This window comes from Ictidomys tridecemlineatus, chromosome 2 (genome assembly GCF_052094955.1).
Source record: "Ictidomys tridecemlineatus isolate mIctTri1 chromosome 2, mIctTri1.hap1, whole genome shotgun sequence".
NCBI lineage: Eukaryota > Metazoa > Chordata > Mammalia > Rodentia > Sciuridae > Ictidomys > Ictidomys tridecemlineatus.
In genome coordinates, this window is record NC_135478.1 from 80,547,374 (window position 1) to 80,574,815 (window position 27,442).

A 27,442-nucleotide genomic window follows, 5' to 3' on the forward strand; every position below is an offset into this window, starting at 1 on the left:
CCGTCTTGGCCGTCCCCCTGGTGTAATGAAGCAGATGCCAGACCAACAGGCCGCAGAAGGGGCCTGTCAGGTAACTGGAGAGGCATACCCAGCAGGCAGGGTGCTTTGGGCTTCTTTGGGGTGGATCTGTGCTGTTTTTAAGGACTCATTTTGGGTCAGACTCCTTATTTTCTTGTATTTGCCTCCTAAGACATCCCTGTGAGGTCTGGATTCTAAGATCCCCATTTTGTAGATGAAGATACTAAGGGTCAGAGAGGTTAAGTCACTTAATGAGGTGTAGGTCACAGGGTTTCTGGCAGAGAAGACTAGAGCCCAGGTGTGCCCCACTCCTAAGCCTGCGCTCGCTCTCAAACTGCCTCCATCTTAGACTCTGACCAAGGGGGGCGCGGCAGAAGGCGACTTTGGGACTTGCCCTGACCACAGCTGACCTACACTGCCCTCCCCTTGCAGCAGTGAGGACAGTGATGAGGAGTGGCAGCGGTGCCGGGAGGCAGCCGTGTCAGCCTCGGACATTCTGCAGGAGTCGGCCATCCACGTTCCTGTCAAGGTGGAGACGGAGGCCAAGAAGAAGAAAAGGAGGCTGAGGAGGAAAGCCCAGGAGGGGGCGGGCGCTGGCTCAGCTGCAGCCACCAGCCCCGCCCGCGGGACCTCGGTCCAGACCCAGGAAAGGGAGTCAGGGAGGGCCAACGGGGACCCGGTATCACTGGGGACCAAAAAGAAGAAAAGGAAGAAAAAGGCAAAGAAAGCCAGCGAGGCGTCGCCATTTTCACCAGCAAAGAGCGCAGCCGCTGCGCCTGCTCACTGACCAGTCTGTGGGCGCCGTCCCCAGCTTGAGGACAGGCACCCAAGGGTGGCGGACCACGATTCCACGTGAGAGCACCTGGCTGGCAAGCCTCTGCCCACAGACCTGACAGTGTGTGGGGCCTGGCCCAGAGTCTCAGCAAGGCCTATCCCCATGTTTCCACGGAGGGCCGGGGTGGACCTCTGGTTCCAGAACATTCCATAGCCTCAGGAAGGAGTCTTCCAGCTCTTCAAGACTAGTGGCCGAGTGTTAAAGTTGTCATCTCCCTCTCACCCTCTGAGATGGGCAAGGTCTCTCCCTCCCCCACCTCTTCAGCTTGGTGTAGAAGACGTCTTTAGAAAATGAGGGAAGGAGCCCCCAAGGTGCCAAGGCCCAGGGAAACCTCTGTCCTCCTCCCTCTAGCCCACATAAGCTTGGTAGAACTGCAAAAGAGGAAAGATTCCACCCCCTTGTACCATTCTCCAGAATTTTCTTTCTCCACATTTGTGAATTTATCATACACAATGATGTCTCCGAGCCAACTAACTCATCAAAAATAAATTGTCAGACCGGGCACAGTGGCCCACACCTATAATCCCAGCAGCTTGGGAGGCTGAGGCATGAGGATTGGTGAGTTCAAAGCCAGCCTCAGCAAAAGTAAGACACCGAGCAACTCATTGACACCCTGTCTATAAATAGAACACAAAATAGGGCTGGGGATATAGCTGAGTGCCCCAGAGTTCAATCCCCGGTACCAAAAAAATAAAATAAATTGTCAGAGTAGGGATGTAGCTCAGTGGAAAAGCACATGTTTAGCAGGCACAAGGCCCTGGGTTCAGTCCCCAGCACAAAATGAAAAAAAGAAAATTGTGGAGGTACCCAGTGCTTGGAATGTGTTGTGCACGCCCTCCCCATCATGCTGGATTCTCATGAACTATTTTCAGTGACATCCCATGTGGAATCCTCCCACCTACCTGCAAGTGCCCCTTCACCCAGCTTCAAGACTTCAGGAAGTGTCCCAGCACCTGTGGACCTGATTTCATACAGCAGGGTGTCCTGCAAAGTAGCCGCTCCGGCTTCCTCATCTTGCCTCAGTCTCACCAGGCAGCTGCGAGCATGCGCAGTCAGCCCGTCTCCAGGCCCCAGCTGGGAGACTCCTTAACAAGCAACGAGTTTCCATACATTTCTTAGAGATTTTACTAAAAGTTAAATAAATGTAGTCCCTCCCCCACAGCTGGCTATGAGCCACAGAGGTGCTGGGTCTCCCCAGAACCCTTGCTCAATCCCAGGTAGAGGCTGCCCACTGAGGCCTGGGTTCTCCACCGCAGGCCCAGGAGACAAGATTCTCACAGCTGCTTTGCCCTCCCAGTGACACTTAGGACCTCAGACTCCTCAGGGTGGCTGCCAACTGCCTAGGCCCCAGTCCTCAGCCAACAGGGCTCCAAGCATCAGTGCGACCACACAGGTGGTCCCTTTGCTGATCTTGCCACTCTCTTCTCCCTTGGTCACCCCAGCTCTGCCAGGTGCTCAGGCCTTGCTGCCTTTGGAGCTCAGCAACCTCCCATCCCAACCAGGGAAGGGCTTGCAGGCACCCCAAGGCCAGACGAGCTGCTGCCCTGGGACCTGGGCTTGACAACTGGTCACAGGAGCAAGGACGGCCCCAAAGTGGTCTTTCAGGTAGTGGCAAGATGCCAGGCCTGCTTCAGAAGGCTTGAGGATCAGGAGCAAATGTCCAGGAAAATAAGAAGTCCTGGGGCCGTGGAGAGGGGATGGCTGGGGTGGGAGCAGCAGGAGAGCCCTGTGTTACCTCCCAGTTCGCCTGAGCTGCCTAGGGCTTGGGCGCTGAGCCCCAGGCCTGGGAGAAAGCAACCCCTTGGGACATGCCTGGTGCAAGGGTACAAATGGGCACACGTCTCACTCCCTGGGAGGACCTGCAGGGGGCCGAGTGGCCTGTGGAGGCAGAGGTGTCAATGCAGCTGTGTTGACCTAGGGCCGACTCAGGGACTTGCAGAGCTCAGTGAGTCACAGCTCCCAGGCTTGTGCCATGAGAAGGTGGCTGCCCGAGCCCCTTGAGTCCCAGGGCTGTCCTCAGGCCCGCGTTGGGGGCTCAGGAGCCCAAGGCTGCCCCTTTCTCTTCCAAGTAACAAGTTTCAACTTCGGCAGACAGGTGGTCCCTCCAGGGTCCCGCCAAGAACAAGCTCTGCTTCCCGCTCTCCACAGTCCCCTCTTAGGCAAGTGACAATCTCCTCGGGTTGAGGCTCCTCAGAACCGTACCTTTCCAATGCTGGCAGAGGGAGAGGTGGGGACTGAGGGGAGGCAGCAGCCCTGTGGCAGGCTCAGAGGTGCTCCCGGTGGTGGTGACTGCTGCCTTCGTCACCCCCCAGGCAGGCAGTGCAGGCTCCAGGGCCCAGCCCCTGGTAGGAAGTTGCCACGGTCACTGGGAGGAGGAGGCCATCTGTGTGGAGATGAAGGTCTCAATGACGCCGTGGTTGGATGGCAGCAGGTGGCCGTGGCCGTTGGTGGAGTCGGAGCTCTGATACAGCACCAGGCTGCTGGCGGACACTGCGGGGGCAAGGGAGGCTGCTGGCTGCCGGCCACACCCCGGGCCCACCCCACACCTCCCCCAAAGGCAGGAGAGGCAGGGCCTCCGAGGTTCCAGAAACCCAGTGCCAGGCCTCTACCTGGAGCCACCCAGAACGTGGCCTCCTCAGGACATGTTAGTGGGAACACTACAGAGGTCAGGCGAGATGGCATGGGAGCTGCAGTCAGCTCAGCCAGCTGAACCAGGCTGATTTTGTTTCTAGGAAGGCCTTTCGCGGATGTGGCTAAGGTCTAGGGTCAGCTGGCTGCTAAAGAGGGGTTGCCCTGATCGTGTGGGTGGGCCTCAGCTAATCAGCCTCAGACCTGAAGAGCAAAAGCTGAAGTTTACCAAAGAAGAGGTTATTCTGCCTCAAGACATTAATTCTGAGTGACCAGCCACAGAGGACACTTGCCAGCCCCACAATTCCACAAACCCTAAAGTAATTCTCCCCGTATGTAGTGCGCTTCCTGTTGGGCCTGTGCCTTGGGGGAACCCTGACCGGTGGATGGGGGTGAGAGAACGGGCTTTGGGGTTGGACCTGGGTTCATGTCCTGGCTCTGCCACCCAGTAGATGAGACAGGTCCATCACCTCGAGTGTCCACTTCCTCCTCTGTAAAATGAGGATAAGGCACATGCCCCATGGGGTAGAGCAGGAGCTGGAGCATGGAGTGCCCTTGAGAATGCCTAGCCCTCGGGGCTGGGGGACCTAGGACCTCCGGGGAGGGCAGCTCCTAAACTCAGGGGTCCTGATGGCCGCCCAAGCCCCAGTGCCCAGCAGCCTGACTCCCAGGCGCCTGTTCCTAACCCCACAGGTTGCAGGCAGGGGCCACCAGGGTCACCAGGGTGGGGTCAGAGTGGCCAGAAGGCACACCCTGTACTGGGGAGACGGAACATGGACTCCCAGTTCCCCAGGAGAAACCAGAACGCCAGATTCCTCTGTGAAAACTCCAGATTTTTAAATGTTGCCCATTAATTCGAACAATATTAAAAGCTGAGCCAAGCCAAACACATCCGAGTCCCTTCTGGTCCACAGCCCAGTTCGCTCCTCATCCTCTCCAGAGCCGTGTCTTGTCCTTAACTGAGTCAATCCCTAGTCCTATAAGTTCGGCCCCGTTTCCCTGTGACCGGGCACACTCCTGGTGCACTCTGGATTCCCAGGCCGTGTTTGGGACACTAGCCCCCCACCTGCCTCTGTGCACACCCCACCCCATGCCCCGACTCAGGGACAGCAGGGCAGGGACGGGACAAGCGCCACTCACCTGTGGGGCTGGCACTGAGCCTGTGGGCAGGCTGCAGGTGCTGGATGCTGGCAGGGTCCTGGCTGGGGATGTGGATGGTGGTGGCTGGAGAGGCTGGCGCGTGAAGCCCAGACTCACTGGAGGCATCAGTGTCTGAGGCGAAGACCTGGGGGCCCAGAGTAGTCCCCTGAGCCCTGGTACATGGAGCAAGAGGCTCTGGGACAGGCCACAGGACGGCCAGACAGGCCAGTGCCTTACCTGCTTGGTGGGCGTGAGGCTGGCGAGGGCACTGAGGTTGGTGGTGTCGGTGATGAGCATGGTCTGTGGAAGCAGGCCTGTGTGGGTGTACTGGGCCACCTCGGGCTTGTGGCTGTAGAGAGCTGGTGGGGACAGACGGAGCAAAAGAGGATACAGACATGGCACCCCGGAGCTCCCCTGGGAGGCCTCAAAACAGGCTCCGGGGGAAGGGGTCATGAGGCCTTCTGAATGCCCAGCCCCTGGCAGGAGGGGGGCCTTCTTCTTTCCCCAGACCTGTTCAGCTGGAATTGATGGGGAGGAACCTGGGGAAGGCCAGCGACCAATTCCAGTTCCTCATACCACCTGGAGACCACAGGCATGAAAGGGAAGGGACGATGCAGGTGCAATTGTACTAAGCACAAGCACCACAGTACTAAGCACAGGTGTTGTTGCATAAGTGCAGGCCTCAGAAGAGAAGGCAGGTGGCTCCATCCAGGTGAGCAGGGCAGAGGACAGTAATGCCTCCATCTGCATGACACCTCTCCAACACCCAGTGTGTCCCCTCAGCACAGACACTTCTGAGGGACTCAGATGAAGCCTGACATCACAGGCATACAAAGATGTACACTTTGAACTCTGTGTGCACACATGCACACACACACACAGGGATCTACAGCCCTTATCCCAATCCCTCATTCCAAAGAGGTCTGCAGCCCAGAGGTTCCCATGGTGTGGCCCAGAGCTCATTTGATGGCAACCCCCACACACAAAACCCAGCTACCAGTTACGTGAATCTCCAACCTGCTTCATGGGACTGCTGCAGAGACCCCCTTGATGACAGGATGGGAACAGTGTGTGACACGTGGCATTTCCACCTAGCTACCCTTCTAAAGTCACAACCAGCAGACTCCAGGCTTCCAGAGAAAGGGCTGTGGCCTGGGCCCCCCGCACCCGCCCCCCCGGGGACGCACAGCCTCTAAACACATAGAGCACACTGAAATGCAGCCTCCAGCCGCACATGTGCACTCGCCCATGAGTGTTCACGCGTGGAGACATAAGGTGATCTGCAGCTGCCCTGTCCCCAAAGCGTTCGTACCCACACCAGACACGGCATGTGCCACGCTGCTGCTTCCCTTGCCCCCCAGCACGGCCAACCTGCCCCAGCCCAGGGCAAGGGCTCTCACCGTGAGGACCCTGCAGTTGGGCCATGGTGGCCATGAAGGGACTCTGGGCCACGTGGCTCTGCACGGGTGACATGAGAGGCTGCTGGTAGGAAGGGTGCAGCGGCTGCGAGAACTGGACCGGCTGCAGGGTGGTCAGGCTGCTGCCCATGCTGTTGATGACCGGCACACTCTGTGCCTGAGTGGAGGCCAGGCCTGGGGCAAGAGGGTGGAGTCAGCTGAGCCACCACCCCAAAGTCCCCTGACTCTGCCCAGATCCCCTGAGGCACCATCCCCCTACCCAGAGCCCCGGATGAAAAGAGGGGAGGGTGGGGCAGTCAGGAAGCAGCTTGCACTGGACCACCAGGAACTTACACGATCCTGGCGAGTCCCCCTCTCTGAGCCTTTAGCTCCCGTGAGCTGATGAAGAGGAGGGCGACGACCCTTTCCCTGGTTGTCAGACTGGGTGCCCTGGAACCCCGGTGTTCCCCAGCAGAGCAGCGCTCCTGGGCTCAGCTCCTGCTGCCCCCTCCCAGCAGCCCCTCTCTATCTTGTTGTGTATTTGCATACTAATTTCTGCGAATGAAGGCTTTCTGGGCTTTAAAAAAAGTAGGAAGTATCCATGGCCCCCCCTCACCCTGTGCTATTTCCCCACCTTTTTATCTGAGGTATTATATGATTTCGTGTTGTGCTCATTGCCTTCCACACTGGGCTCTCTGAGATTTGGGTTGATTTGGTTCCTTTGTGCACTCAGAAAATGCATGTTGCACTGGGCGCTGTGGCGCACACCTGTCATCTCAGTAGCTTGGGAGGCTGAGGCAAGAGGATCGTGAGTTCAAGGCCAGCCTCAGCAACTTAGCACAGCCCTAAGCACCTCAGCAAGACCCTGTCTCTAAATAAAATATAAAAAGGGCTGGGGATGTGGCTCCATGGTTCAGCGGCCCTGGGTTCAATCCCCAAAAACAGAAAGACAAGAAAAGACAGTGTGTGTTGTAGGTGGGAACAAATGAATGAATGACCCCTTAGATTCTGCAGGGGACTTACAGCAGCCACCCAGGTGCCCACCCTCCCGCCAGCTTACCAATGACCAGGGTGGAGGCGCCTGTGTTGGTGAACGTGGAGCCCAGGGAGGCAGGCTCCCCGGGCCCAATGGTCATGACCCCAGGGAGCGAGGCCATGATGAGGTTCTGGGGCTGCTGGTTGAGGCCCGGCGACGTCTGCTCCAAGCTGTGCAGTGCTGTCAGCGTGCTGACAGGTGGCAGGGGGCCCCCAGTGGCTGAGACCTGCCAAGGAGAGTCAGGCCGAGTCAGGGAAGGGCCCAAACAGCCTCCCAGAGGACCACCCCGGTCTCCCAGCCAAAGGAAAGTGGGGTTGGAAAGGTTTCCGCCACAGGTCAGGACACTCACCAGCTTGGCTTCAGTGCTCAGCAGGCTGTGGCTGGGCTCCAGGCCTGTGGGGGACACTTGGTGCAAAGGGGTGGACACTGTCACTAGGGGACCACCGCTGCTCGAGGGCACCTCGGCTGCCTCACTGGTTGCAGGCTGTCCATAGCGCACGCCTGGAGTGGGGACAGTGTCCAGCCTCAGCACCCTCCCTGTCCCCTCCTGCCTCACAGACCTCGTCACTCCATGGCTTGGCTCAGGTCAGCTGACCCATCTTTCCTCCTGCAGCAGCAAACTGCTGAGCGTCACCTGGGGCCAGGCCCCGGCCTGTGCTTGCAGCTTCATGTCGCCCGCTGCCTAGTTCTATCCCTGGCATGCAGTAGGTGCTCAATAAAAGAGAATGGACCTGAGCTGAATTGGAGCTAGTGGCGGTAAACTGAAGGGAACTGAATGGAATGAACTGGAACTGGCTGAATTAAATTGTATCTAGTTAAGCTGAACGAAAATGAGCTAAGCTCGATTAAGTGAATGAAGCCAAACTGAATTGGATTACATTGAATTAAGCAAATTTTTTTTTTAAAGAGAGAGAGAATTTTAATATTCATTTTTTAGTTTTCGGCGGACACAACATCTTTGCTTGTATGTGGTGCTAAGGATCGAACCCGGGCCGCACACATGCCAGGAGAGCGCGCTACCGCTTGAGCCACATCCCCAGCCCTGAATTAAGCAAATTTAAAATTAAAGCAAATCGCCTTGAACTTCACCTAGTTAAACTGAGTGCATTGAGTGGGTTGAGCGAGGTTGAGCGAGGCCAACCTTAAGTGAGCTAAACTGTCCTGAACACAATTGAAGGGAACCGAATTGGATTCAGTGGAACTAACAGGGTTTGAGTCAATGGATCTGAGGTGACTGTGGTCCACTGAGGTGACCCCAGTCAGGTTCAGTGGAATTGAAGAGTGAGGTGGAGTGGTCAGCTCTGATGGAGCGGGACAATAACTGGACATGGGTGAAGAGGACAGGGGAGGGTGGGATGGGCTGGACGAGTCCATGGAGTACGTGTGGGGGAGGGAGCAGGATGGGCTTATAAAGTAGAACCAACAAGTGCTCAGAGGTTTGGGTGTCTACTGCCACTGGGGCAGCCCACCCACTTGCCCCTTTACCTGCTGTCCCAATCTACCCCCCAAGATAGCACTCACCGTGGACCTTACTGGGGGAGAGGGCAGGTGGGGGCAGGCCAGGGGAGCTGTGGGCAGGCAGCGCGGGTCCTGGGCCTGGCCCCGATGGGGGCCCACTGTACGTGTCCATGGCCAGCTTGTGCCGAAAGGCTTCTTCTTTGCGCCGGTTGGCAAACCAATTGTAGACACGCACCTCCGTGACAAGGTTGGAACCCAGCCCCTGTGCCTGCGACGGTGACACTCCCCTCTGGATGCACTCCGCCCTGCAGAAATGGCCACCCATGAGCCTCCAGGCTGGGCACAGAGGAGCCCTCTCCTGGGGAAGGTCCTGAGAAGTTTGAGCTCTACCTGAGTATTGGGGGCTGGCAGATCTGGATTCTAATACCAATTCTGTTGTGTGACTTTGGGCAAGTGACTTAGCCTCTCTGACCTCAGTTATCATATGAGCAAAACAGCCATGGGGTTGTGGAGAGGTTGGAATGAGGTGAATATTCACCCAAAGGGCTGCTTGGTGGGTGGAGAACACTAGGAATAGAATGAGGTTCAAGACACTGAGCAGCTGTGAGTCCCCACAACTCTTTGGGCCAAGCCACATTCATTGACAGCAGGAGCTCTCAAGAACTGGGGAGCCCTCCTGAGATCCAGAGTTACCTTCCTGGCCTTGCCCAGCCCCGCTCCAGGCAGCCCCACCCCCACCGCCACTCCACCTGTTGCACTCCTCCACCAAGGTCTCTCGCTCCTCCTTGCTGGGGTTCTTCTGCCTCTCATAGGCCTGGAACAGGATCTGCTGGGATGCTGGGCCCCACTTGAAACGGTTCCTCCGCCCCTTCTTGGTTGGCAGCTCGTCACCTGTGGGCTCCTCAATCAGCCCACCCTGCCCTGCATGGGTGAACTCTGCAGGCCCAGAAAGACATGAGCAGGGCATCAGCTCACCTGACCATCCCCCCGATTCTCTCATTGTCAGGGGGCTGAACCAGAGGAGCTTATATCCAGAACTCAGCTCATCCCATCTAATCAGCTAATCCAATAATAATAAGCATAGCACACACCCCTTTTCTTAACGCGTGTCCCAGGCAGACATCACTAATCAACCCCTGCACACTTTTTGACTGAGCCAAGATGTCATCTCCCAATCCTCAGTACAAGGCCCTGGGTAAGCGTTAGCATTTTTCAGATTTGGCACGTTTACTATCCCCATTTTATAGGCGAGGGAAGTGAGGTTTAGGGAGGTTATCTAATTTTCCAAGGCCACACAAGAAAGCAGAAACTTGCACCTTGTCCCCTGAGCAGATTCAGAGCTCATGTCACCTCTCCAGACCTGGAAATTAAGCTTACAATGCAATGTTGGCCAGGAAAAATTAAATGATCAGGATAAATATAGGAGAATCTCTCCATGACCTTGAGTTAAACAAAGACTTCATAAACAGACACAAAAACTAACTATAAGCTTAAAAACTAAGAACTTTTGCTGATCAAATGACATCCAGTTTAGAGTATAAGGCAAACCACAGAGCAGGAGATTATATTTACAGTACTTAATTTTTTTTAAAGGCCTTATAATCGGAGTGTATTTTAAGAAACTCTTATAAAACCATCAGTAGAAAAAACAGATAATCCAAGAGAAAAAAAAAAAAAAGCAACCTCTTGAGCAGGTGTTTTGTTTTGTTTTGTTTGTACCAGAGATTGAACTCAGAGGTGCTTAACCAGTGAGCCACATCCCTGCCCTTTTGTAAAAATATTTTTTTAGGGCTGGGGATGTGGCGGTAACATGCTCTCCTGGCATGCATGGGGCACTGGGTTCAATCCTCAGCACCACATAAAAAAAAATAAAATAAAGATGTTGTGTCCGCCAAAAACTGAAAAATAAATATTAAAAAATTCTCTCTCTCTTAAAAAATATATTTTTAGTTGTAAATAGACACAATACCTTTATTTATCTTTATGTGGTGCTGATAATCGAACCCAGTGCCTCTCATGTGCTAGGCAAGTGCTCTACCACTGAGCCACAACCCCAGCCCTTTTTACTTTTTATTTAGAGACAGGGTCTCACTGAGTTGCTTAGGGCCTCACTAAGTTGCTGAATCTGGTCTTGAACTTGGGATCCTCCTGCCTCAGCCTCCTGAGTTGCTGGGATGACAGGAGTGCAGCTGGCTACATTAGGATCTATCAAAGATTCCAAAGTACCTACTCTGGCCCAGCATTTCACTCTAGGAATTCTTCCTACAGACTCGCACGTGAGGATGTTCTTTGCAGCAGGTGATTGCAATAGCAGATTGGAAAAACCTTATAAGCCCTTATAGGTACCTTCAAATAATAGCCAGTAGCCCTTAAAAAGAATGAGGTCAGGCGGGGCCCAGTGGCACACACTTGTAATCCCAGTGGCTTAGGGGACTGAGGCAAGACAGGAGGGCTTCCAGTTCAAAGCCAGCCTCAGCAACTTAGCAAGACCCTGTCTCTAAATAAAAAATATAGAAAGGCTGAGATGTGGCTCAGGAGTTAAGCACCCTGGGATTCAATCCCTGGTACCAAAAAAAAAAAAAAAAAAAAGGAGAGAGAGAGAGAGAAAGAGAGCAAGTGAGAGTGTGGGCATGCAATCAATCTCTCAATGCTGATATAAGAAGATATATAGGATTAATTTTATTGGCCTGGTTTGTAGCTCAGTGGTAGAGCGCTTGCCGCGGATGCATGAAGCCCTGGGTTTGATCCTCAGCTCATAAATAAAGATATTGTGTCCATCTACAACTATAAAAAATATTTTTTAAAAAGAAGATGTACAGGCTTAATTTTATTGCTGAGAGAAAAAAGCAAGGTGCCAAAACTGTGTGTAATATGTCCCCATTGACTGGAAAGAAACATCTAAAGCTAGTATATGCAGAAAATATCTCTGAAAGGGTACACAGGACCCTGGGAATGCCAATGGCTGCTTTAGGGGAAGGACAACTAATTTTTATCATTTTTTAAAACCAAATACATATTGCCTTTTTTAAGACCTGGAAAATGAATAAAAGAAAGGTCAAAATTTTACATATAAATGGAAGCTCAAGAGCGTGCAAGTGCACTGGGAACTTGGGGGGGAGGGAAGCCTTAATAAGGAGACTCACCATTCCCAGAGTAACTATGTACCCAGGTCTTCCCAGTTTATCAGTGGAGTGTACCCCCTTGCCTCTGAGCCTTTGCTGGTGCCATTCCTCTGCTTGAAACACCCTTCCCTGCATCTCCAAAGGTTAAAATTCAACTCACACTGAGGACCTTATCTAAAGGTCATACTTTCAGTGTGAACCTTCCTGATACCTCTGCCACCCTGAGGTAGAATAGTTAATCTCCCCCCTCCACAGTCAACTCACTACTCTGAAATACTGACTACTCTACCCTGGGCCTGGCACAAAGTAAGTGCTCAATAAATACTAGATCTCATGGTTGTTTTTGTTGCCACGTTATAATGTCTCACTGTAACCTAACAGTCTCCACCCCCTTCCCACTAAACAGTGAGTTCGTGGAAGGCAGGAGGGGTCCAGTCCATCCATCTTTGGATGCCCTGGACCAACCCAGCACCCTCCCCCAGAGTGCCTTAATAAATGTGGGTTGAGTCCCGCTGGCCTCCAGTCTCCCTGTCTGTATAATGGGGCAGGGAAGCTTCCAGCCCCGCCCTAGGTGGGGTCGAGGCCCGGAGGAGCCTGGGGACCTGCTGGGGCGGTTACTTACGCTGCGCCACCTCTCGCTGCTTGCGGACGTACCAGGTGTACAGGGCCGCGCGCTTCTGCGTCTTCATGGGGGTGCCCTTGTTGAGGTGCTGCGACAGGTGGGACTGGTTGAGGCCCGTGGTGTCCACCACCTCCCGCTGTGGGATGTTGTGCTGCTGCAGGTAGGACTTGACCATCTTCGCCACGCGCCATGGGTCCTCCCTGGGAGAGAGCGAGGACGGGGTCAGCTCTCTGGGCTGCCGGATGACCCCTGCCAACCAGCAGGTGAGGTGGGGCCCGGGCACCCGAGACCTCCTCTGCCCCTGGGTGGGGATTGTGGAGGAAGGTGGATACGGAGCCCAGAGGCTGCACCCGGCAGGAATGGGGAGGTGCAGTCACCCTAGGACACAGGCCTGAGGACACACAGACAGATGGACACAGATGTAGGCCTGAACAGACTCCCACGGATTCCTCCCCTCATCCTCATCCTCTCTGAGAATTTTTTTTTTTTTTTTGTGCTCAGGATTGAACCCAGGGGTGCTTAACCCCTGAACCACACCCCCAGCCCTTTTTTATATTTTATTTAGAGACAGGGTCTCACTGAGTTGCTTAGGGCCTTGCTAAGTCACTGAGGCTGGCTTTGAATTCTCGATCCTCCTGCCTCAGCCTCCCAAGCCGCTGGAATGGCAAGCATGCACCTCGCCTGGCCCTAGGAATGTTAAATGTGTGTTATCTACCTGGAGAAACTGTAAGCACCTCGAGGGCAGGAACTGTCCTCTCAGCACCAAAATGGGCCTGACTTAGAATAGGCCATTGATGTGGGAACATGGGAACAAGTGGTTGGATGGAAGGATGGGAGGGTGCGTGGGTAGATAGATGGATGGACAGACAGGGGGAAGTAAGGGCAGGCAGAAGGGCTGATGGAATGATGTGTGAGCAGATGGACAGAGGATGGATGGGTATGGAGGATACCCACTGGGGACAAAAAGCAGAAATGCGGATCCTTCTGGCTTACAGCCGGGATCACTGAGATTCAGAGAGCCGGAATTACTTTTGTCTCTTGCCCAAGGTCACAAGGCTGGCCTAGAGGGTCCCATCCTAACTAAAGGGATTCAGTTCTCAGTCAGCCCATCAGGCAAAATCACAGGGTCAAAATGCCTGAAATCTGCCCTCAGCCCTTGGCAGCAGCCTAGCCAGTCTCTCCACAGCACCAGCAGAGACCCAGGTGAACCCAGGATGCAGGTTGCATTCAGAACCCTCATTACAACAAAATTGTTTTTTTCATCCAGACTCAGTAGTGCACACTGAATCCCAGTGACTTAGGAGGCTGAGGCAGGAGGATCACAAGTTTGAGGCCAGCCTTGGAAACTTAGCAAGACCTTTTCTCAGAAAGGAGGGGAGGGGGCTGGAGATGTCACTCAGTGGTAGAGCCCTCCTGCATTCAATCCCCAGTACCACCAGTAACGACAACACCTGTGTTTTTCTGGGCACAGTAAAGCAGCCTGTCATTCTAGCAGGAGGATCACAAGTTCGAGTCCAGCCTGAGCAACATCACAAGACCCTACCTCAACACAAAAAATAAAAAGGGCTTGGGATGTAGCTCAGGAGTAGATTGCTTGCCTAGCATGTGCGAGGCTCCAAGTTGGATTCCCAGCACCAAAACCAAAATAAAACTGAGTTCTGGAATCCCACTCTGAGGACCGAAGCTCTCCAGGAGAGTGACTCAAGGGGCCTGAGGTCACCTGTGATCCATGTCTCTATCCTCTGCTCACTGTGAGTCTCCCTGTGAGGAAAGAAGGGATCACACTCCCATACCGTATCAATTCTCTCTTCTCTTGCTCTGCCCCAAGCCCCCACCCCTCGCTTGCAGTACAAACTGAAATGCGGATCAGGACGTCGGTGCTGGAACAGGCGAAACCCACATCTGCGTGATTCCAAAGCCCCCCCCCCCCCCGTTCTCCCCTCCTGGCTTGACTCAGCGATCTGCTTCTAGAATCTGAGGCTTCCACTGTTTGCACACATGACACATGGCGCTCATAGAAGGCAACTCTTGCTGCATTGCTTGCCCGGGCAGAAGACCCCAAGCAAGCAACCAATCCAGCAAAAGGAGGCTGCGTCCTGACTGCGCCCTGGGAGCCCCCTGCAGAAGCCCTGTGCGCAGCCGCCCGGGGCAGTTAGGGACATCTGCTCTGCTTTGTTTGTGTAAAATTTGTTTTTTTCCCATTTGTGTAAAATGTAGAGGGCGGTGAAACAGGCTTTCTCCATGTTTGTGCACATGTCAAATACCAGAAAGGTGTGCCAGGACCTGGGGATGCAGGTGACCCTCAGGGGGCGGGGCTGGGGACAGGGTGAGAGGGATTTTCTCTGAAGCTGTACTTTTAAAATCACTTAATACATTGCAATTTTGAATCATATTCTATAATTCATACAGTCCCTCAGTAAGGGGGATCACTGCCAGGTCTCCCTTGGACATCAAAATCCATGGATGCTCAAGTCCCTTGTATAAAATGCCATGGTATTTGCAGAGAACCTGCCACACTCACCTGCATACTCTGAGCCATCTCCAGATTCCTTATAATACCTAATACAACGTCAGTGCTGTAGAACTAATTATTTCACTGTGTTGTTTAGGGAATCCAGACAAGAAAATTCTCTGTGTTCCAAACGGACACATTTTTTTCTGAGTATTTTCAATCCACAGTTGGTTCAATCTGCAGACTTAGCAGCCAAGGATTCAGAACCTGCAGATACAGGGCTCCACTGTACAGACGATTTTAAATGAAACTGCAAACTGAAATCAACCCCCTAGATTCGGAAGCCACCCCACGGCCCTCTCTCCCTCCAAGAAGCAGCGGTTGCCTGGCTCCCTCAGGAGGCAGTGCCCTCCCCAGGGATCAGGGACCCCAGCCTTTGTCATGGGACCCTCTAACTTCCTCCTCCTTATCAGCAGTTCTCTGACAGCAGGGCAGAGAGGAAAGGAAGGTGGGGACAGGTAAGTCAATTGGTCAGCGTAGTACTGCAAAGTCCCACTTTCGTAAAAAATGACAATGATGAGAATTAATGATCCTGGATTATTTGCCATGAGCCCAGCACTGTCCTGCGGGTGACCATTTAATCTCACAATAACCCAGGAAGCAGGCTCCACTGGGATGCCCACTCCCCTAGGCTCAGGAAGGGGAGGCTGCTGTCAGGTGACCTAACTGGGGTACAAGAATATTTTGTGTTGTTGGGGCCCGCCCGCCCCTCCCTGGCTTCTCGCTCTGTGATCAGGGGCTCCTGGGAGCCTCTGCCACCTCCCCCTTCCCTGGGTGCCACTCAGAGCTAGGAGGGAAGGGCAGTACAAAGTCCAGCCTTGTGCTGCGGGCAAACATGTTTATCTGATGGCCTCCCGCCCCTGCCCCTGGTGGCAGCCACCGCCCCCTGCTCCCTGCTCCTCCCTCCCCTTTCTCTCCTCCCTGGAGAATGGGGTCAGTCCTCTCCCCAGGGCATATCTCTCTCTCTCTCTCTCTCTCTCTCTCTCTCTCTCTCTCTCTCTCTCTCTCTCCTGCACACCAGATCAAATAAAATAAAGTCCAACCACTTTCCACAAACACAGGACAGTTACCTGGATGGGGAAAATGACAAGCAGAAGCATTAAACTCAGTTAATAGGACCTTCCTTCCTTCCTTCCTTCCTTCCTTTCTTCCTTTCTTCTTTTTTTCTTTTTTCTTTTTTGTACCAGGGATTGAACCCAGGGTCACTTTACCACTGAGCCCCATCCCCAGCCCTTTTTATATTTTATTTAGAGACAAAGTCCCACTGAGTTGCTTAGGGCCTCACTAAATTGCTGAGGCTCTCAGAATTTGAGATCCTCCTGCCTCAGCCTCCCGAGACACTGGGATTACAGGCCTGTGCCACCACACCTGGTAGAACTTTCCATTTTTAAACAATTCCTGGGACTGGGGTTGTGGCTTAGCAGTGGAGCACTTGCCTAGCACGTGTGAGGCACTGGGTTCAATCCTCAGTACCACATTTAAAAAAATAAACAAAATAGAGGTATAATGATAAAGAACAACACCTAGTAAAGTTAGACAACAAATGCACATCCAAAAAAAAAAAAGGTGAATTTAAAATACCAATCAGGCCAGGCCTCGTGATGCGCACCTAAAATCCCAGCAACTCGATCGGCTGAGGCAGGAGGATCTGCAAGTTTGAGGCCAGCCTCAGCAATCTAGCAAAATGATGTCTCAAAATTAAAAGAAAAAAAATTAAAAGGCTGTTAATGTAACTACTCATAGATAAAGCCCTGGGTTCACACCTCAGTACCAAAGGATAAAAATAAAACAGTCGGTCTGCAAACAAACACTAAGAGGGCCTCCCTTTCCCTTTTCTGGGGAAAGTCTCCCGTGCTCCTTTTTTCTAGAACCTACTGACTTGGTCTCTGTCTCTCGGTGGCTCCCTCTCTTCCACTCACACACCCCCTTGGTCTCCAAGGACCCGACCCTTCCCTGGACAGCTTCCCCAGCTCAGAACTAAGAGACCGAGGCCCCAGGTCCCTCCTGCTTTGACCCCAGTGGGTTTGAGAGTCGCACCAAGCCAGGTTCAGGTCCCGCAGCTGTGTGAGCTCGCCTGCCCTCACTGCTCCCAAACACGGGTGATCCATGCCCCCCACACCTGTCAGGAGCGTTCAGGGAGGGTTTGGGGCAAGGCCTGGCCCTCAGGAGGGGCTCAGGAAGGGTAGGATACTGTGATGCTGGGCCTCGCCCTCACATCCCCGTCCACCATGTGGTCCTTCAGACCCGGCCTCCCCGCAGAGCCCAGGAAGCCCAAGGATCTGCCCACCTCCTCCTGCTCTCGCCTTCTGCCCACCCTGGGGTCAACCGGACAGCCAAGACTTTGGGCCTTTTGTCCTCTGGTCCCCAAGGTCATGGAATGGGGGATACTGGCCTGAAGGGCTGCTCCCCTAGAAGAGGAGCTGAGTTCCCCCATCTCTGGTCTTAGATCTGAGTCCGAATCCCGACTCTTCTGCCCAGGATCGGAATGCCTTGGGAAGGAGCTCGGCCTTAGTTTTCCCGTCTGTGAACCCTGGCTAGAAATGTCTCATCTCTCAGAGATCCTCAGGAGGGAGAAACGAGTCCCGTGCATTTGGAAGCCTGGGGGGCCTCAGAGTTTAATGGGCACAGGGCTCCGCACTAGTGGGCAGAGGATGCCGCAGGCCCAGTCCTGGCCTCAGTACTTGGAAGTGTTACCTTGGGTGAGTCCTTTGCCTCTCTGAACCTTAATTGGCTCGTCTGTAAAATGGGGTCACCTGAAACAGGAGGATCAGCTACCCGTCCCTGCGAGTCCTCCATGTACAGTTCTGCAGGCACCATGCCATTCAGTCCTGGGTGTGAGAGTGATTTTCATCTCCACTTTGCAGAGGAAACTGAGGCTTAGAAAACTGAAACCAGCTGCTGAGCTGGAACAGAACGGGGATGAGGGCCAGGCAGGCTGGCCCAGTCAGGTCCTTTGTCCCACCTCAGCCACTGTCTTCCTAGCTCTCAGTGCCTGGGCGCTGCTTGACGGGGAGGAGCACAGAGCTCCAGCTTTGGGGTTTGAGCTGTTCAGGACCAGAGGGGGCCTGCAAGGATGCGCAGGATGGAACCCTGGACCTCCCTTAGCTAGGTGCTCTCAGGGCCTCGGAGACTCATCCCTCATTCCCACATGTCTCAGGTCAGCCCCAGGGCTGCTGCTGGGAGGGGTGAGTGGTGGTGAAGGAGACCTCGCAGGCCTTGGGATTGAAGAATTCCCTATTTTCATGGCAGGTGATAGAAAACAAATATGATCATAATAACTAAATGAAAAGGGAAGGTGAAAGTGGTGAAGGAGAGAGATGGGGGTGAGGCTCACTTATGAAGGGGGCAACCAGGGAGCTGAAAGCCGGGAAGATCAGGAAAAGAGGTCCTGAGCAGCAGGGACAGCATGTGCAAATGCCCAGAGGTTGAATCAGCTTGTGTGTTGAGGGGCAGCAAAGTCAGCATAAGGGGAGCAAGATGAGAAAGAGTGAGGCCAGGGAAGGTGGTCAACTGGCAGCGGGGTGGAACCAGGGAATTCACGTTACTTTTATTTTGTACATAAGGAAACTGAGGTAGAAGAAGGGGAGGGACTTCCCAAAGGTCACACAGTGGACTAAGGGTGGAGACCTGAGGGAAGAACTCAGGTTCCTGCTGTGGCCTCAAACATGGGACCCTCCCTGCCTCTTCCCAGGTACCCCCTGCTCCACACAAAGATCTCCAGCTGCAGGTCCTGCCTCTGTGGTCTCCCCAGCCTCAGCCTCTCCGCTGCCCAGGCCTCCATCAGGGGTCCCCCACCTCTCTCCCTGGGGTCCTCTCCCCTGCCCTGAGGCTGAAGGCCCCCCTTTTATCCCTGGGGCGTTTCAGATCCCTTTTGTTACCTGAACAATAAGTAACCCGGGTAGTTAGTTATAAACTCTGCAGGAACGAGGAGCTGGTTGATAATTTATAGCAACATCTCAAATTTAAATGGAAAGTAAATAGCATGCTGTTAGCATTAAAGAAAACCCAATCGGGGCAGGAGGGAGGCACTCCGGCCTCCTCCCAGCTTGGGGTGCCTCGCTCTCTCCCCTGCCCCTTCTCCCAGCTGGGCCTGAACCCCTCTCCCCTCCTGGCTCCTCTGCCCTCTCTCTCAGCCTCCCCGACAGCCTCTCCTTTCCTCCCTGCTGTCCCTCTTTCCCCCAGCTTCCAGATCTCTGCTGGTCCCCAAGGACACTTTGACCTCTGCTCCCCACAAATGCTGTGGAACCAGCCTCCCCCGCCCCACCATCCCACCACAGGGGCTGCTGATCCAGAGGCCCCCCAGAGCCAGGTAAGAAAGACCTTTGGTGCCCCTTGCCCCAGCCCTCACCCCAAAGCCCCCCAGTTCCACCTGGGACCCTGAGCAGGTCAGGCCCAGCCCCACCCTGTCCAGGTGGCCCTCGCCCTGGGTCTGGCCTTGCCTGGCTCTTTGCCCCTCCCCTGCAGAGCCGCAGCCTTTGCCCTCCTCTTCCTGCCAAGTCGGGGGCCTGGCTGCTCCCCTGCCCCCTGCCGAGGGCCCCACGAGGCTCCCTGAGCCTCTGAGAAGGTCCCTCCACCAGCCTCCCCCACCCAAGGAGGGATCAGCACCTTGGACAGAAAAGATGGTCCCCCACAGAGCACTTTGGAGCCCTCCCTCAAATCCTCAGCCACCCCCCGCTGGGCCCTGGCTCCTGCCAGAGCACCTTCCCATTCCATGCCTCAGTTTCCTCATCTGTGAGGCACAGTCCTCAACAGCTTCCTCCCCGGGCTCAGCTCCACATTATGGAAATCACACAGGGACCCTCGGCAGGCAGACGGGCTGCAGGAACAGTGGCCGTCAGGGGCAGGCCTAGGGAGCTTGGGGGACTGGTGGTCCCGTAGCCCCAGGTTGCTCTCCCCCAACCCCGTGCCCCCCATTCTCCCATTCTCCACCCCACGGCGGGGTTGGGGCTGGCTCCTGCCTCTGCGGGCCACGATCCTACAAGTTAATGATCACAGCCCTTATCAGAGCCTTTTGCTGTTTATAAATTTATAAAACAAAAGAGAAATAATAAAGCACGTGGGTAATTAGTAACCAGGGCAGCTCGGCTGGGGAGAGGGGAGGCATCGCCAGGGACCCACCCAGTTCTCCAGGAGTGGGGAGAAGGCCAGGGATGGGGGTGCAGGACATACTGGGGGGCTTTGACATGCAGCCTGCTGGGGACCCGTGGCGCTGCAGGAAAGGTAAGAGTTCCCACCCCGAAGTCCCCTCTGCCTTGGCTAAGAAAGACCTGGGCTTTCCCAGTGGGGGGCCAGGGAAGCTCCCCAAAACCCCAGTCTCAGCCCTGCCTCCCAGAGGTGCTTTCTGCCCCCCGGGGCCTGCCATCTGAGCACTTTGTCGGGGGTACAAAGGGCCACATGGCTAAGGATTCCCAGCCCCTCTGTTCTCCAGGACTCTGGGGTCCCTGTCCCAGAGCTTCCCCAGGGCTTGTCCCCGCTTCCCGAGGACAGGGCTGAAGACCGTGGCTCTTGGTGCCTGGAGGCTCCAACCTCTGAACAGGGACCCCCCGAGCCCTGGCCTGGGCCCTGTCCCCCTCCCCGACGGCTAAGGTGAAGGCCACGGCTCAGGAGGACTCTGGACTTGGCAGAGGGGCTGGTCAGAGCGGAGGGTGGCCCTGGGGGCTCCTTCCTGGCAGCTGGGGAGGGGAGGGGTCCTTACTGCAGAAGGGTCTCCACCACGGCCTTCTGGTGGGCCGCCTCCTCGGGGCTGAGGTTCTCCAGCTCTTTGAGGATGGGCGGCGTGAAGTCGTCCCCGTCGTCGTCCGTGTCGTCCTCGGAGCCCCGCGTCTCCCCCAGCCCGTTGGGCAGCTCAGCCAGCTCCCCTCGACCGGCGCCACAGGCCTCCCCCTTGTCCAGGGGACCCTCTCCGGGCAGCAGGTAGGGCCCCGGCTCCCCCAGGGCCTGGATCAGCGCCTCCTTGCTCAGGCCCGACTCGAGCAGCGCGGCCAGGAGCTCGGTCTGCAGCTGGCTCAGCTTGGCCACCATGGCTCCGCAGAGGGCCACGCGGCCCGGCCACCCGCTGCCACCTCCCCCCGCCCAAGGGCCTCCACTGGCCCGGCCGGCAGCCACCAGCCAGGCTCCTGCACCGCTGCCCCCCCAAACCCACGAGCCAAGCCCAGTGGGCACCCCCAGCCCCCAACCCTGGCCCCAGCGGCCGGTGAATCAGGCCCCTGGCTGCTGTTTACATTGGAGCTGGGGAAATTCTCCAAGGTTCATATTTATCCGTGTGCTTAGCGCAGGGACTGAACTTTGGACTTCAGCCCTGCAGAGTGCAGGCCTCATGGCCGCAGAGGGCCTGAGCGCGGCCTTCAGTGGGAGTGGGCAGGGGAGGGTGGGGAGGCGGAGGGGGGACCGTGGCAGCTGGACCGAAGGTGCTAGGAGCCAGGGGGCAGCATTGGGGCCCACCCCCAGGGCCTTGCAGGAAGTCAGGCTAAGGCAGAAGGACGCAGAACGCCCATTTCTTTGGGGGAATAGAAGCCACAAGAAGTTTTAGGCCACTGGGCCAGCTGTCAAGGACAGAGCTAGGTCCTGTTCATTTGGGGACCCTCTCACACTACACCAGGCCTGTGCTCAGGGATGGTGCTGGGTCTGTAACGTGTGCCTTTACTTCACCGTGAGTGGGTGCAGGGATTGTCTCCATTTTATAGAGGAGGAAATCTAGGCTCTGAGAGATGAAGCAACGTGGCCAAAGTCACACAGGAAGGGATTAGACCTGTGGGATGGGACTAGGTGGACAGGAGCTGGGCACTTGCCTCAGTACAAATTTTCAGGGGCACCCACAAACTTAGTAATCAAGATTTTATGCAATGGATTTTAAAAATTAAAATCAAGGCAAACCCCTAAAAGCACGTGTCCATACAAAAATTCTCACGTTCGAGTCCTGGGGCTGGAGCTCAGTGGAAAGCGTTTGTCTGGCAGGCATGAAGCCCTGGCTCAGATCCCCAGTACCAACAAAACAATCCAAAAAAACGTCATGGATATTCCCAGCACCATTATTCATAGTAGCCAAAAAATGGGGAGAAAACATAAATATCCAGCTGGGTGCAGTGGCGCACGCCTGCAATCCCAGCAGCTCAGGAGGCTGAGGCAGGAGGATCGTGAGTTCAAAGCCAGCCTCAGCAAAAGTGAGGCCCTAAGCAACTCAGTGAGACCCTGTCTCTAAATAAAATACAAAATAGGGCTGGGGATGGGGCTCAGTGTCTAGTGCCCCTGAGTTCAATCCCTAGGACCCCCCCCCCAAAAAAAACAACATAACTACCATCAACATATGAATTAACAAAGTGCAAAATGTACAACATACAATAGTATATCATTCTGTCATAAAAGGAATGACGTTTTGACCCATGACGCTGCCTGTATGGACCTTGCAGACATGCTAAGTGAAGAAGCTGGTCACAGTAGGCCTCGTTCCATTTCCAGAGATTTCCAGAACAGGAGACCCACGGAGAGAGAAGGTAGACCCATGTGGTTCCCGCAGCTGGGGCTGGGGTCACCAGAACCTGCTTTGTTGGTGGGAACCACCCTGAGCCCCTGGACACTCTGGAGAGGCAGGTGGTGCTGAGGGGCTTCCTGCCAAGCTGGGTGGTGTCCAGAGGTACCTTTCAGGGTTCTGGGGAGCCAGGGGGTGCTTGGCCACAGAAGGAAGGAAAAGGAGCCATGGCGGGGAAGCCCTGCCTGTGGGGCAGGAGAGCCCGAGGGCTGGTTACAAGGGACAGTCTGTGTGTCTCCCTGTCTCCTGCCCTGCGTCAGCCCGATGCCCTCCCCTCCCCGCCTGGTATTCCTGGTCCCTTCCCCTGAATCTCTTCCTTTTTGCCCAACCTCCAACCTCCCCCACGACTGCCTTCCAACATAGCAAGTGGCACAGCCCCACGCCATTGCTAACAATCTGAACCACGGCTGACGCCTCTTGTTGAAATGCTTATAACATGTTGGACATGCCAGGCTGAAATTTTAAAGTTAAAAAAATTGCCAGGCCCAGTGGCCCATGCCTGTAATCGCAGCGACTCAGGAGGCAGAGGCAGGAGGATGTTCAAGGCCAACCAGGGGAACTTAGCAAGATCCTGTCTCAAAATTAAAAATAAAAAGGGTCAGAGATGTAGCTCCATGGTGGAGGGCCCCTGGGTTCAATCTTCAATGCCAAATCCAAAAAAATTAGACTAAAAAGTTAATTTTAAATACATTAATTCTAATATTCTGATAGATTCTAATATTCTAATATATTAATATTAATATTTATAGGTCATTTAAATTCACTTAAATTAACTTGAATTTTAAATAGTTTGAATTGAATATGATTTTGATTAATGAAAATTATACTTTCTAATTTTTAAAATTAAAAAAGTAACTTCACCTGTTTCTTTTACTTTTTTAATGGTACTACTAGAAACTTTTAAATTGAATATATATAGGTCTTGGGGTAAAGCTCAGTGGTGAGTACTTGCCTATATGTGCAAGGACCTGGTTCTGTCCCCAGCACTGCCAAATAAATAAATAAATAACTTACATATGTAGCTCACATTATATTTCCATTGGTGCTCCTCTATAATTTACTTATGTATTATGTTGATTTTACCTCATAAATAGTCCTCTGCTAGAATGTAAGTCCCATGAGGGCAGGGCTTTTTGGTCTGTCTTGTTCACTGCCATATTCCCAAGGCCTAGTATATTGCCTTATCCATACCTAGTAGGTGCTCAATAAATACTGGTTAAATAAATGAATGGCTAAATTTCAGTGCAATTATGTCCTGTAGTTTTTTGTTTGTGTATGTGGTGTGTGTGTGTGTGTGTGTGTGTGTGTGTGTGTGTGTGTGTGCGTGCAAGCACGCAGGTGTGGGCATGCCCTGGGGCTTGAATCCAGTCTACTATGGTTTGAATATTTCTCTCAAAGTTCACATGCTACTTAATCCCCAGTGTGACAGTGTTGGGTGGTGAGGCCTCATAATAAGCAGGTAGATCCTGAGGGCAGGAGTGGGTTAGCAGTTAAAAAAGTGGATCTGGCACAAAAGTGAATTTGACTTCTCTTGCCTGGCACCGCCCCCCCCCTCGCCCTTCTGCCTTCTGCCATGGGATTACACAGAGGGAGGCTGCCTTCCTCAGATGCTGATATTCTGACTGTGTACACTGAGTCACGCACTGTGCTTTAGTCATGTAGCAAATTCTCAGAAAAACTATGACTTGGGACCATTATTATTCCCATCCTGCAGGAGGAGAAAGGGAAGTTCTGAGGGTTAAATAACTGTCAACTCAGAGTCCTTCAGAACTGAGGTCTCAGTCCCCCTGAGCCAGGTGGTCCGGCTGCACAGGACATGCTGACGGCCATGTATAAGTGGGAACATGTACCTGGCTTATTTCATTCAACGTAACATCCTCCTGTCAGGCAGCTTGTATTCTTGAGAAGCACCCAGGATTGGTTTTGAATTTCACTGTATCCACCTGCAACGGGGTGGCCTCGGGCAAGTGAGTTAGTTAATCTTCTTTATTTTATATTATTTGGTACCAGGGATTGAACTCAGGGGCCCTTGCCCCCTGAGCCCCATCCCCAGCCCTAGTTTGTGTTTTATTTAGAGACAGGGTCTCACTGAGTTGCTTAGCACCTTGCTTTTGCTGAGGCTGGCTTTGAACTCGTGATCCTCCTGCCTCAGCCCCCTGAGCCGCTGGGATTACAGGTCTGCGCTATGGTGCTGGCTGAGTTAGTTTTTCTTGACCATCTATAAAACAGAAGTATGGCTCTGATAGGTTTTTGAGACAACTTTGCATAAAGGGCTTGATGCCCTGACCTTCAGTGCTTCAAAGCAGGCTCTGCATCTCAGGACACTCATAACCACCTCTTCCCACCAAAATAGCAGTCACGTTTAGTAAGTAGGCAGATCAAAACGACTTATATTTATGACCTAACAACTGAGCATCTGCTTGAAAAAAATAATGTGCATAACTTGAAAAATCATCTTTTGGTTCACTTATACACCTGCAGTAGGATTCATGGGATGCATGCGGCGGGCTTTGCACCACTGCTCGAACTTTGGCATTATATTGGACACCACCACCTTTATTTCCTGCTCTGCAGTAATTTTTTTCAAGGCACTTTGCTCTTTATCTCAAGAAAGGCCATAAACTCAGCCTCAGGAAGTCGCGATGATATCCTGCAACCTCGCCTCCTTCAACCTTCGCAGGAAAACCTCGAGCTGGTAGCTCACAGGGTGGCCGACAGATGGCGATGTGTTTCCTCCAAAATTTCTCTCCTCGCCTCCCGCCCCAAACCCTGGGAAGCCAGATTGGCGGCATTGAAGCTTTTTCGTGGAAATAGGCAAGTGCTGCAGATCTGGTCGGGTGGGAGGTTTGGGGTCGTTTCTTTAATTGCTTCTTTGGTGTTCAGAAGGCCAACCTGATACTCCTCCCGTTCCTGATGAGTTCCAGAGACCAAAAAACCTGGGTTTCCATATCAGCTCCATTATTTAGGAGCTCTGGGACGGGAGGCGTGGCCTGAATCTCTGCACCTGTTTGTTTTTTTAGTTTGTTTTTGTTTTGTTTTTAGTTGTTGTTATCTGCCAGGGATAGAACCCTGGGGCACTTCACCACTGAGCCACATCCCCAGCCCCCCACCTTTTTTTTTTTTTTTTGTATTTTCTTTTGGAGACAGTGTCTTGCTAAATTGCTTAGGGCCTCCCTAAATTGCTGAGGCTGGCTTAGAACTCTCAGTGCTCCTGCCTCAGCCTCCATAAGGGTTGGGATTACAGGTGTGAACTACCACACCCGGCTGTGCACCTGCTTTTTATTGCAAGGAAGGAGTGGTAACGGTACTTCCTCTTAGAGTTTTATGAGGGTTAAATATGGTGTAAACACTTGGCATGGCCTTTCTGTTCCTGAAGTGTTGGCCTCCCCAGGCAATGTTGACCATGACGATGGTGATGTCCAAGTCCCTGTTTGGGCCCTTCCTCCGAGAAGCCTGCCCTGAGTATCCCACTGATGGGGACCACTCTAGCCAATCTCAGAATTCCTGAGTCCTCACTTCGCGCTCCCAAATATTTTGGCCTTGAATTACACCACCAGCTGCATCATACCATCTGCAAACCCATCAGAGGGCGCCCCTGATCTGCAGTGGGCCCTCCACCATCCTCCTACTGCTACCTCATCTCCTATTTAAACATCAGTTTGCTCCATCAGATGGTGAGCTCCTTGGGGGCAGAGACCACACTGGACTCCCACTCTATGTCCAGACACACACACACACACACACACACACACACACACGCTGTCTGGCACCCAGCAGTTGTTTGTTCAATAAATACCCGTGGAATGGATGGGTGCATCCTAGCTGTCAGAATCATCTCCTTAAAGCTCAAGGTCACTCGCCTGCTCAAGAACTTTCAATAGCTCCCCATTTCCTATAATATTATTTCCCCAATGCAAGAACCCAGGACCTGCATTTTTTTTTTTTTTTTGCCACATTTGAGCGCCATCTGTACCACTATTTATGTAAAAGTTTGGGCTCCTAGCAACTCGCTTTTTTAAAAAATTTAAAAAAGTGTTTTAAGAGAAAAAAGTTATAATAAACAAACAAACAAAAAGGATTCCTTACCATAAATAGAGAATAAATGAGTGAAGCCTTCTCCCTTGGTCTAGTTTCATGCCAGGCCTCTAAGCCCAAGGCCTGTCCCCTTTGTATTAAAAGGAAATTAGCCACTATCAGAAGATTGTTAAAGATAGACTAGCTCCTGACAGAGGCTTCCTCTTTGAGGTGATCACTTTCAAAGGAACTATAAAGACAGTGTTCTCCATAAATGACCAAAGGGTCCATATCACCTAAAACTGTCCTGTGTTCCATCATTTGGAGAATGCAGCAGGACAATATTAGCTTTGACTCCCAAGCTGGGGGTGAGCTCAGTGGCAGAGTGCTAGCCTAGCACGTGCAAGACCCTGGATTCCATCCCAAGCACTGGGGAAAAAGATTTAAAAAATAAAAAGACACGTACAAGATTTGATTTGCCAGGCATGGTGGTGTGTGCCTGTGGTTCCAGCTACTTGGAAGCTGAGGAAGGAGGTTGGCTTGAGCCCAGGAGTTGGAGGCCAACTTGGGAGTTATGGGTTGCATCTGGAAGACTCCCAAAGGTTTGATCTCTAGCATAGCAAGGCTCAGAAGAGGGGAAGGGGGGGATTATTGGCTCATGAGGGCTCTAAACTCATCAATGGCTTAATCCACTAAAGGGTTGATGCATATTAATCCACTAATGGGTTGATGCATTATTGGGAGCCTTTAGGAGGTGAGGCCTAGTTGCAGGAAGTAGGTCACTAGGGACATGCCCTGCAAGAGTATATCTTGTCCCCAACCTCTGGAGCCCTGTCTTTCTCCTTCTCCTCTCCTCTCCCCTCAGACTCCTTTCTGGCTGCCATGAAGGGAGCAACTCACTTCCTCAGGCCCTTGCTGCCATGATGGTCTGCTTCACCTCAGGCCCAGAATCAACAGAGCCAAAATAAACCTTTCCTCCTTTAAAAAGTATCTTTTCTCAGGTATTTTGTCCCAGCAACAAAAAACTGACTAACACACTGGGCAACAGCAAGACCTTATCTCCACAAATCATTATTTTTAAATTCCTTAGCCTGGGATTAAAGCTTATGCCTCAATTTTTTTTTTTTTTGAGATG

The 27,442-nt window shown here is 53.2% G+C and overlaps 2 protein-coding genes across 5 annotated transcripts in view; one reads left to right on the forward strand and one right to left on the reverse strand.

The window, feature by feature from the left end:
• C2H12orf43 (chromosome 2 C12orf43 homolog) overlaps positions 1-23,535 on the forward strand; it is a 32,488-nt gene extending 8,953 nt beyond the window's left edge. Inside the window, exons 6-7 of one of the 3 annotated variants that reach the window (XR_013434675.1) lie at positions 451-19,077; positions 22,131-23,535. Coding sequence is in view for 2 of the 3 variants with exons in the window: in XM_005336793.5 (XP_005336850.1) it covers positions 451-805 (355 nt within the window). In the remaining variant the exon portion in view is untranslated. Of the gene's footprint in view, positions 1-450 lie in introns of all 3 variants that reach the window. The other 2 variants (XM_005336793.5, XM_021734230.3) reach the window with 2 other exon arrangements.
• On the reverse strand, positions 1,961-20,999 carry Hnf1a (HNF1 homeobox A). Of its 2 annotated transcripts, XM_040289382.2 has the most exons (11): positions 20,464-20,998; positions 12,257-12,456; positions 9,262-9,448; positions 8,576-8,817; positions 7,404-7,555; positions 7,079-7,280; positions 6,022-6,213; positions 4,859-4,980; positions 4,622-4,766; positions 3,901-3,972; positions 1,961-3,343 (listed from the first exon to the last, which is right to left on the reverse strand). In XM_040289382.2, exons 1-11 carry the CDS (start codon positions 20,787-20,789, stop codon positions 3,216-3,218), a joined length of 1,968 nt encoding a protein of 655 aa, XP_040145316.2. In that variant the 5' UTR covers positions 20,790-20,998; the 3' UTR covers positions 1,961-3,215. The 2 variants fall into 2 exon arrangements, with proteins under 2 accessions (XP_040145316.2, XP_005336852.2); XM_005336795.5 differs by lacking the exon at positions 3,901-3,972 and having other exon boundaries at positions 20,464-20,999.
• Positions 23,536-27,442: the final 3,907 nt, after the last annotated feature.